The 11,184-nt window shown below is 44.9% G+C and overlaps 1 protein-coding gene across 1 annotated transcript in view; it reads left to right on the plus strand.

The window, feature by feature from the left end:
• The first annotated feature begins 8,505 nt into the window (after positions 1-8,505).
• Positions 8,506-11,184, plus strand: part of XDH (xanthine dehydrogenase) — a 67,428-nt gene continuing 64,749 nt past the window's right edge. The window contains exon 1 of the mRNA XM_015566422.1: positions 8,506-8,744. Coding sequence (XP_015421908.1) covers positions 8,703-8,744 — 42 coding nt within the window. The 5' untranslated portion in view covers positions 8,506-8,702. The remainder of the gene's footprint in view (positions 8,745-11,184) is intronic.

Consider the following 11,184-nt stretch of genomic DNA (forward strand, 5'->3'; position numbering starts at 1 on the left):
CCTGAGTCTCTTATCTCCTAGACTGGAACTCTTTGCATGGCTTCATCTCAACCTAATGTTTTGTTGCCAAAATTCTCTAGACCAGGCCAGCGCTTAACAAAAGCAGAGCTGGTGGGAGTTTGCCTAGGAAGAAGTTGTTTCTCTCTCTCTCTCTCTCTCTCTCTCTCTCTCTCTCTTAAAAACAAATTCACAAGCTCTGCTCACAGACTGACCATTAAAGCACTTCCATGTAGCTGCAGGCAAGGTACTTCATGCCTTTGCCAGGAGCTTCTAGCTGCTACTTCATTGGCACCCAGACATGGTTTTTGGGGCTGTGTGATTCATTTACCCAATTCTTGGTACCCTTGTTCCTACTTCCATATGAGATTCTCGGAATAATGGTGATAATAAGATAGAGAGGATGAATAGAGGACATTTAATACAGTGGAAACACTGATAGTGATCAAGACTAAAACATTATAGTTGCCAGGTCACTGAGGACTGTTCACACTTCTGGTCTGGCTACTGACCCAGAGCTAGAAGACAGCCAAGAATGATAGTGAGTGGGGACTTCACTAAGAGGCCATGGCATGGTCCCCGAGGTAACTGTGTTTACCAGTCTATGTTCATTATCCTTAGGATCCACTCCGACTATTCCCTCATTTGGGTGTTCTGCCTCCATTCTTGCTTGCTTCTGTCTAAGTCTATCCGTATCTCTGCTCAGGTCCACAGGGGTCATTATGCAACTTCAATGCCCTCCCCATTCAGGTTCATGGTCCCTCAGTGTTCCAGGGAGCTACCAAGCGGAACTGTTGTCCTGAAGCCTCCTGATTTACCTGAGAGAAAAAGGTCCAAGTTCAAGTGCTGAGCAGCCTGTAAGAATAAATCTTGCCTTGCCTCTTCTCTGCACATCTGTGAGTGGGGTGTGGTGGGGTTGGAGAGGTGGCAGGAGTCACAACTTCCATTTCATTTGCTTTTCCTGGTAGAGTGAGGCTGGGACTTGGGCCTTTTCCTAGATCCCCAAATTTCCAAATTGTCTGATGGGTGACAGCTAGGATTGTATTGACTTCCCACTGTCTGGTTCTTCTCTCTCCCTCTAACGTTTTACACTCTGTATTTCATTGGAGATCATAGTATTTCCCAAGATTCTTGTAGTCAGACACCCCATTTCTGCTCACTGGATGATCTCTGTCCTCAAAGCACTTTACAGAGTGAAAACAGAGACATAAATCATTGCTGATGTATTTTTCAGAAGACAAGCTGGAGGCCCCCACACCAGCTTCTGCCAGGCTGCACACCAGCCTCCTCTCTGTTTCGCTCTCTACTCTCCTTCCTCTGTTTCTCTCAAGGCCAGAGTTCCTTACTGCTGATACCTCTTCAGCATTAAGTGAAACCTTTGCCAATAAAGAGGTCTCCTCTGCCCATTTGGGGTGTGGGAGGGGTATCTAGCTAGGGAAAGCCTATCTCTTTCAGGGTTACTGGGCTGAAGTAACCCTGTGGTGTAGGAGCACCACACTTGCCAGAAGATTGCTGCCAGAAGATTCTAGAATCAGAGGGACTTGGGTTCAAATATCGATTCCCCCTTCTCAGATGTGTGAGTTACTTAACCTCTCAGAGCCCGCCTGCTTCCACATCTATAAAACAATAAATGTTTCCTATCTCATAGGGATATTATGGAAAGGAAGGAGATCCATATAGAATGCCCAGGCTAGGAAATTGGCACATATTAGCAGCTTTATAAATCTAGGTCCTTTTCCAAATGTCTCCACTATGGAGGTGATTTAACCTTGACCCATAGACTAGCCTCAGGAGTGGAGGCCTCTCATTGCAGCATTTATAGAACTATATACTCTCTTAAGAGAGCTCAAAATTACTTGCTAGATCAGTAAGAAAATGTGATTGTCTAAATGTACCCAGTCATCACAAAAGGCACTCAAATAAAGCTAACAGTGTAATCACCTTAAGTCGCTCAATGAGAATTGCTCAGCGTGCTGTGACATGGGTGCAGCACTGTGGCTCATGAGACTAAAATTCGTGCTTGAGAAAAATAGCAAACATCATATCATGAAACTTTGAGGTTACTCATGAGTAGCTAAAATCTCAAATATTCATCCACACGTGCCACAGATCAACTGGCCTTCAAGGTTTTGGAGAGAGGGGTACACCTCTTCCAAAAGTGCAACCAAGGATTGAAGGGAAGGTCCCTTTAATGAAGGACAGCAGTGGCCAGGCTGGACAAGTCCACCAGCGAAGGGTTTACACAGCAGGGAGACTCTATGCAGAAGGTTACTCCATTTTCCTCTCCTCTCCTTGAGTGTTGGGAAAACTGAACAGACGCTAGAGAACAGGTTTGAGGTGCCCAGCTTGCTCTCTGTCCCTGGTTGCTTTGGGGACTATATTCCTTTTGGGGCTGAATGCCTCAGATTGTGGACAGTGGTTTAATGGACATCCCCCGACCCCCCACCCCCGGGAGATAAGGGGTTTCTTCCTTTTTCAAAGAAAAATAAAGCAAATAACAGTATTATTAACACCAAGTTCCTGTGCAGAGTGTTCTCGTACAAGCACAGAATTAGAACAGGAACAGCAGGCGGTCTTCCTTAAACTTCTGCATTCTGAATTGAGTTTGTAGAGGCCACTGTCATAAAACTATGGAGGCAGCAATGGGAGGTGTGAAAGAAGCTCTCGAGTTTTCATATGATAACTGTTTTAAAGATATCACTAGATAAGCCTGGCATCTGCATCTTTCCTCAGGGGAGCGGTGATATTTAGGAGGGAAGGTGATGACCTGGGTCAGATTCCACAGTGTTGGCTCAGGAATCATGGATTATCTCTAAGGCATAATGAGGGTGCTCTTTAAGCCTCTCTGACCCACCCTATAGTTAATCAGTGCTCAGCACAGTGCCCGAGACATACTTAGTCTCATAAGGTTGGTGACTGAAGGATGTGTGACTATTACCTAGTGTAGAAGTTGCTCTGAAGCTCATCCTTCATGCAGGGTGTGGAGATGGAGACACTTAAGGCCAAGGACTTAGGGATGAGACCAAAGTTGTCTTCTGCTTAGGAGCCCAGGATCCTCAATGCAGCTTTGCATGTGGGTCAAGCCATACACCTGAGCCATGCTCCCCACTGCCTTTAACCAAAACCAGGTTCTGTCACTGCTGTCATTCATTCGTTCATTCATTCATTCTTTAATAAATACTTCTTGAATAAGTATTCTGTCTACCATATCTACACTGTGTTTTGCACTGAAGAAAACAGATAAACATCTCTGCCCTTGGGGAACTTAATGTATTAGTGACTATAACACTAGACACTGAAACAGGCAAATCCAGAAATCTCGGTGAGAAAACACAATGCAAGCTTATTTCTTGCTCCTATAAAATCCAATACATGACAAGACTGGGGGAGGGAAGTGCTCAGATCACTGTGTTTATTTAAGGACTTTGGCTGACTGGAAGCTCTGCTGTCTTCATTGTGTGGCTTCCAAGGTCCGCTTGGACATTGACATTAGCCATCCGACTGTGGGAGAGAGAGAATGGGAGCTGTGACATTGTGAACAGCACTTTCTCATATTACATTCATCAGAACTCAATTATACGGCTTTCTACACGTAGAAGGGCTGAGAAATGTCATTCCTGGCTGGGCAGTGACTTCCCAGCAGAAACGCTTCAATAGAGAAGAAGGGGATGGATATTTGTAGGGCACGCAGAGACAGCTTGCACACTTACATCCTCATGGGTGCAGGGGGAGAGACCATAAATACGTAACTGAGGTCATGGTATAGTACAGTGACGGTGAACCTATGACATGCGTGTCAGAGGTGATACGTTAACTCATTTTTTGGTTGATTTTTCTTTGTTAAATGACATTTAAATATATAAAATAAATATCAACAATATAAGTTTTTGTTTTACTATGGTTGCAAATATCAAAAAATTTCTATATGTGACACAGCACCAGAGTTAAGTTAGGGTTTTCCAAAATGCTGACATGCCGAGCTCAAAAGGTTCGCCATCACTGGTATAATATTTCAGATGATTAATAAGAAAAAAGTCAGAGGAGGAGGATAGGGCTTGCAAACAGTTGTGAAAAGAATTTTCTCAGGGGTTACTCATTGGGACATATTGTCTACAGAGCATATGTGAGTTGACCTCTGAGTGAAGAAGTCAAGGCTCTTCTTCCTCAGTTGTGCTAGAGCAGCTCAGATGGGAAAGAGCGAGCTTACTTTGTGTGCAGACAAACCCACGTGGTCATCACCACAAATGACCTTGGAGTTCCAGAGCTTATTGAATGTCAAAGACATTATCAAAAAACACAACAAATGAAGACTGGTAACGTGGGGTTGATTTGCTTCTGGGTCTTTTCTGCTCCTCTAGCTTATTTATTTATTTATTTATTTATTTTATTTTTAAAAATATATTTTATTGATTTTTTTACAGAGAGAAAGGGGAAGGGATAGAGAGTTAGAAACATCGACCAGCTGCCTCCTGCACACCTCCTACTGGGGATGTGCCCCCAACCAAGGTACATGCCCTTGACCGGAATCGAACCTGGGACCTTTCAGTCTGCAGGCCGACGCTCTATCCACTGAGCCAAACCGGTTTGGCTCCTGTAGCTTTTATATGTCTGTGGCACGAACTCAGGCTGAAGTTCACATCCTTTTAGTTTTGACTCTGTGTCCACTTCTGAGTAACCCCTTCTTGATTCTAAAGGAACCCACTGCCCAGATGCATGTAGAAAACCAGGGGCTGATTTCCTCCCTGGTAATAATGGGGACCTTTATGTTGAGGAATACCGGTTGGTTACCTCATATCAATGATAAAAGGAAAGTTGCTGGTGAGGGAAGTTCAGTGGTGTTGAGATACAGAATGATGAAGAAAATTTCACATTTGGTAAAAGGCAGAGGCGTAGACATTTCTGAAATCCATTTGTTCCTTGTATTGTGGGCTCAACTCATAAGAATTTTTGAAATTTGATTTTTTAAAAAATATTTTTTTTATTGATTTCAGAGAAGGGAAAAGGAGAGATAGAAACATCAATGATAAGAATCATTGATCATCTGCCTCCTGCATGCCCCCTACTGGGGATCAAGCTTGCAACCCTGGGCATGTACCCTGAATGGGATGTGATTTTTCTTTTTCTCAAGTAAATTTTTTTAACTAAATATATATTTTTATTGATTTCAGAAAGGAAGGAAGAGGGAGAGAGAGATAGAAATATCAATGAGAGAGAATCATTGATCAGCTGCCTTCTGCACGCCCCACACTGGGGATCGAGCCCACAACCCTGGCATGTGCCCTGACCAGGAATCAAACCGTGACCTTCTGGTACATAGGTCGATGCTCAACCACTGAGCCAGGCCAGCCGGGCTCGAGTAAAGTTTGTTGTAAGTGAAGAAGGTGAACAGGGGACACCTGGGGGTACAGGCAGAGGCGCACATCTGGGTGCAGAGAGAGGGAGTGGGCAGCCCAGAGGTGCTGCTGCAGAGGCAGGCACAGGCAGGGCTGGCCCTGAGACCCGCGGGAAGTGGGACCTGCCAGGGCAGCAGCTGCCGGAGCACTAGGCCTGGCCAGGCATTCAGAGAACCTTCGAGCGCTTTCCTGAATCACTCCTTCCTGGCCATGCTTGGCCCAAAGAGCTCACTATTCTAGGAGTTAGGAGTTGGCTCTTGGCAGCGTTTTTACTCTTCTTATCTCTTGTGATTTCCTGGAAGTGTTGTTCCAAGAGGAAGACTTGTTTGTATCCAGGGGGCCTCAGGGCTTACCTGACTTCTCCATGGACTTTGGGACCTCGTCTACCAACGCCGTGCAAATTATAAAGCAAGATGTTCTTTTGAAAAGTGCGGTAAGTTAATGTAATGTAAGTTATAGTTGGCCCATTCCCAGACCACGAAATCCCATTCATTCAACCCAAATTTGGGAATTCATTCAACATTGAAAGCATACATAGGTGGTCATTGTTAGGTTAGGTGGCTCAGGAGGTGGCGCAAGAAATAGAGAGTCCAGTGAATCAGAAAAGAAAGGAAAGGAAAAGGTTTATTTCTGCGTCCCCGGGAGACCCACGTACCCCAAGGACAGGGCACGTGGATTCACACCAACAGGGAGGGGGGCGCTTTTTTTATACTGCAGTTGGGTGAGGGGCAGGGACATGAGCTGAGGTATTCAGTTGAGGAAGTTTCAGCTGCAGGGGTCAACCAGGTATTCAGGAATGAGTCAGTATCTGTGTGAGGGTCATTGTGGATTCAGGGAGAAGCCTGTATCTGTGTCTGGCACGCTGATCTGTTAGACATGCCAGGGGGAGTCCATTATCTCGTCACATGTCTGCATGTATCCGATCCTGGGCTCTCTCCGACCTAACAGTCATCATCTTTGAAAAATAACAAAAAAATTATTTTAGACTGTTTTCCCCTAATTTATAACATCTAGAAAAACCACAGAGAAAGAAATGGTCACAAATATTTTCCTGAATAAAAAGTAATACTAATTTAAAGTTTTTTTGGTCAAATCTCAGTATTACAGAAATGAATTAGTTATTATAATTATTATAGAAATAAAATATGAGTGACAGCACGAGCCCTTCTTGAAAATGTATTTTGCTCTCATTTTTGTCAGTGCTCCACAGTGACAGAGAGGAACTTCACCTCTGGGAGGCTGAAGACTGGCAGACGGGGGACAGGTAAATCACTACGTATGTACTGAGCATTTACTGTGGGTCACACTCTTAACCTAAGTCCCACTTAATTCTCACCACAGTGGATTCTTACCAAGTAGGTATAGTTGCCCCCATTCCATAGATAAGTCTACTGAGGCCAAGAGAGTGATTTTTGCCAAAGGTCACACAGAAGTGGCGGAGCTAATATTCAAGCCAGTCTATCTACATCAAACCTAAGGTCCTTCCTGCCTCAGCCTTCCCTCTTTACCTTGAGAGTTTCTTGGGACTTTGGCTAGAGACTGGCTAGGAAGTCAAGGGCTTCGATAGCTGGGGTGGATCAGTGAATAGGGGAAAAGCCCCTCCATCACAGAGGTGAAAGGTCAGGGAGAAGTCCCCCATTACCAAGCACCACCCCAGGCTCAGCCCCTCTTTCCTTCTTTCTTTTAGGGCAGGGTTTCTCAATCTTGGCTCTATTGACATGTAAGACCAGATAGTTGTTTGTTGCTGGGGCTGTCCTGTGCATTATAGAGTGTCTTGTAGCATCCTTGGCCTCTATCTACTAGATACCAGTAGCAACTCTTCCTGGTCATAACAATAAAACTCAACCCCAGACATCGCTGAATGGCTTCTGAGGTTGGGAATCCTCACCCACCCCCGTTAAAAATCATTGTTTTCTGGTGACCAACCAACACAGTTTGCCCTGGACTGAAGGGATTCAGTGCTAAACCCAGGATAGGCGGAGGCAAACTGGGATGATGGGCCACCCTACAAATGGAATTTCATCTTCTGCTTATATGAAGGCTGTGGTTGGGAGAGACCCCTGTGTGGATAACATGGTTGTCCTGTAGTCTTCAGTTTCTCTAATCTGCTGCGGTGCCAGGCACTTCTGCTTAATACTCCTGTCTCTCCACCCCACTCTATGTAGCCTGCCAGGAGTGTGGGGAAAGTTACCTGTTTTCAAGGGCTGATTGAGTATCTGTGCGGGTCCTTTTAGGGTGAAAGGAGACCAGAGGGAAAGCTGATGGGTGTGTGTGTGTGTGTGTGTGTGTGTGTGTGTGTGTGTGGACTGGGAGGGGCATTTGGGTGCCAGACTGCAGAGAGCTCATTGGTGCTGCCCGGGTGGGCAATGCGCATGTGTGTTTGCGTTAGGAGTTAATGAATACTGGACGAGGGCAGGTTTTCAGCTCTGAGCTAACTTGGCCTATGACTAGGTAGTGTGCGCATTTTAATTTATTTGGTATTACGAAATATTTTTATGAGTTACTCTGATGATGTATTAAGGGCATATTCCTGAGAGACATAAATAAAAGCCTCAAAAATGATTTATTGTTAGCATTATTTTTGTTGTGTTGTTGAGTATACATCAGCAGTAGTAATCAATATTTTAGTTCTTTGCAAATTGACAAAGTGCTTCCAAAATATATCATATGTCCCTCAGCCTTCTGCTTTTGGTGTCATTGGTGTGCCCATTTAGAGGGTGAGCACAGAATTCTGAAGGAGATAAGTAACTGGCTGAGGTCCAATGCCAGGTTTTGCATCTGGATCACTGGGCACCACATCTGTGACCTCCATGTTCCCCCATAAGGATGAGCCCTGCATGTAAGTGCTGAGTCTGTGTTGCTGTAACTATATATGGTGAACCATCAAGTGCAGACAAGGAGGATGTGAGTCAGCCCTACTGCCCTGACTCTGACAATGGCCCTTCCCCCTTCCCTGTCGTCAGCCAGTGGAAGGATGAAGCAGGCTCCACGGGGCAGTGCCTAAGACCCATGGTGGCACAGTCCCAAGGCTGATAATCTTGCTGATTCGAGCCTTCCTCTGTGCTCTTTGACACAGGTGTTGGGGGTGTGATTTGCTTGTGAATGATTGCTTTCATTTTCCTCCATTATGCAAACAGATGGCTTTTTGCCAGGAACTCTCAACCCCCTGAGGCTCTACGCTCCTTCCCTCCTATTGGCCTACTTGCTCTCATTATTTTGGGGAGGTGTGTTTTTCAAGTGGCAGAGGAGTGATAACTGCCCTTGCCTCTTGGGAGTGAGGTACTTGGAGTTCAGGGGACCCGCCTGTTGACAATGACAGCGGACGAGTTGGTTTTCTTTGTGAATGGCAAAAAGGTAAGCAGGAGCTGACCTTTGCTTTGGCTTCCCTGCTCCCTGGAAAGGGCTATGTGTCCAGTGGAAGAGGCTGTTCTCTCTCTTTTTGTGTTTTCCTTTCTCTCTCTTCCTTTAAAGGTGTGGCTGCCTTTGGGGTGACCTTGGGGAAAGAAGACCTTCTCCAGGCTAGACCAGAGTCAAGATAGATACTCAAGGGGCAAAAGAGTGAGGGGGAGGGAAGCGAGGAGAGAAGTGTCTGGGAGCTTCTCCCACCCCACCCACCCCGCAGCAGGAGACACACCGGCACAAAGTTGAGAAGGGAGGACAGGGTTCTAGGTGAGACTGGAGGTCACCCACCACACTTCTATTTGTGTATTTAATCAAATATGGCCTAAGGCATTGGTTGATCTCTTTACCAAGGGAAGGAACGGGAACGTGTTTTCTTGCTAATATCAGGATATAAGATATATGCAGCCTTTGCTTCTGATATTTCATGTATGGAAATATAGCAGCTAACTTGTGGGAGTATGTATACTGACATCTTGTGGCAGGTACATTTATTTTCATTAAGGGCATGCTTGCCCCTGCCCTTAGTTCTACATATTAATAATGCAAATCCCTTTGATAAAAATGGACCATTTGGATTAACTTCAGGGGTGCCCAGAGACCTAGGGAAGGTGAGGGTGAGATGGGGCAGAGGGGGACTTACGACATGGGGACCATGTCCTTGCAGCACCAGAAGGATGAGGACCTTTGCAAATTCTAATGTAGGTGCAGAGAGAGGGGGTGCAAGCATATTACATTGTCTCCATCTTCCACTTGCCCTCCCTACACTGCTGCTGACTTGCTTGCATCTGCTTTAGTTGCCCAGTTGGGAATGAATGGGACAGTAAGAGGGATTGTTGCGCATTGTAAATAGCCATGGGGACCATGTGAGTGAATAATGTGCCCAGTGGGCCGCCCCCCCTCAAAAAAAGGCAATTTCATTTGTTTTGTTGTATAGGCAGTTTTGAGATGAAAAACGGTGACTTTTATGGTAATTTTCAAGAACTAAAATGTGCTTCATAGGACATCTAGTGCTTAAGTGCTTAAGTGTTAGGGTGTATTTGAGAGACTAGCAAGAAAATTCCATGAGCTACCATAACATCAGTGCTCCAAAAGCTGCAGACTCAGTGTGAGTGGTGTCACCGGGAGGCACTGGGAAGTGGGGTCAGCCATGCCCTTCTGTGTTCAAAGTTGTCTCTCCAATGCCAGGTTCTTTCCAGGATTGGTATCTGGCAGCAAACCAAGAGGTAGGGCGAAGCTTCCACGTTGGTGGTAGTAAGACTTTTGCACCCAAGATTTTCAACAATTTTGTTGCATTCAGCAATTACACTGCAGAGATTTAAGAAATAGTTGTTGAATTGGCTTTCTAGAAAGGTGTCTTCTGTGGAATTGTTCTAAGCAATTTTTATATTGCTTGAGCAGCTGGATTTACCGGGTAATGACTTCCAAGGCCATGCCCGCCTGTGCGTCAGTACAAGCTTCTGTTCTTCTTTACAAATTGTTTGCCCTGATGCACTGGAGCATTTGCAGGGAAATCCGGCTTGGCAAAAATTGCTTTCTCATGAGTTTTATTTTCACCTGAGGAAAGCAATTCGGAATTTATAGATGGGATTATCACATCAAACCCTACCATCTACTCGGGCTTGTTTTTGTGACGAATATCCATGTTTGAGAAACCGCTGGCAAGAGGACAGGCAGTGCAAGGAGTGATGAGGTAAAAGCAGTACGGTAAAAAAAAGACTCAGCCAGGGAATCCCCAAACAAATTAAGGCAGGTGTGAGTAAGCATGTTTCCGTGTCGAGTCCCAAATGTTCTAGACCTTTTGTTACAGGACATTATACACAGAAGTTATGAAACAAGAGGCCAGAACTTGGTGACTCACTCTTCAATGTGAGCCTTCAACTCTCCCTGTCCTTCACTAGCTGGGGTCCTGGGGAAGATATAGGGTGTCCCAAAATTCACGCAAGAAGTAATTTTGATAGAAAACACAGGTTTATAATTAAAAATTGTAAATTTTTTATTGATTCATAAAGTATACAGTATAGGGTTATGTGTTGAATAGCACATCAAGTAAATAGCCTCCATGGCTTTGCTGGCACATACACAAAGCCGTGGTCTTCATTGTCCCTGCTCCTAGGCCATAATTGGTACCTGGTAATGCTTATCAAGTTGAAGGGATTGAAATCAAAGGGCAACAGATATTAGAATCTGATTCAATAAACCAAGTAAAATTAGGCTTTTATTTTATTTTGTTGTTGTTGTTAATGCTCACGCAAAATTCAAATCTTGCGTGAATTTTGGGACACCCTATATAAGATACCAACCATCAAGTACCCAGGGGGCCTTCTGTGGTGATGATGGGCCTTATTGGCTGTTGTTTCACGTCTTCTTCTGATCGAAAGAGTGGAAGGGAAAG

The sequence above is a fragment of the Myotis davidii genome, unplaced genomic scaffold (genome assembly GCF_000327345.1).
Source record: "Myotis davidii unplaced genomic scaffold, ASM32734v1 scaffold238, whole genome shotgun sequence".
In the NCBI taxonomy this organism is placed as follows: Eukaryota; Metazoa; Chordata; class Mammalia; order Chiroptera; family Vespertilionidae; genus Myotis; species Myotis davidii.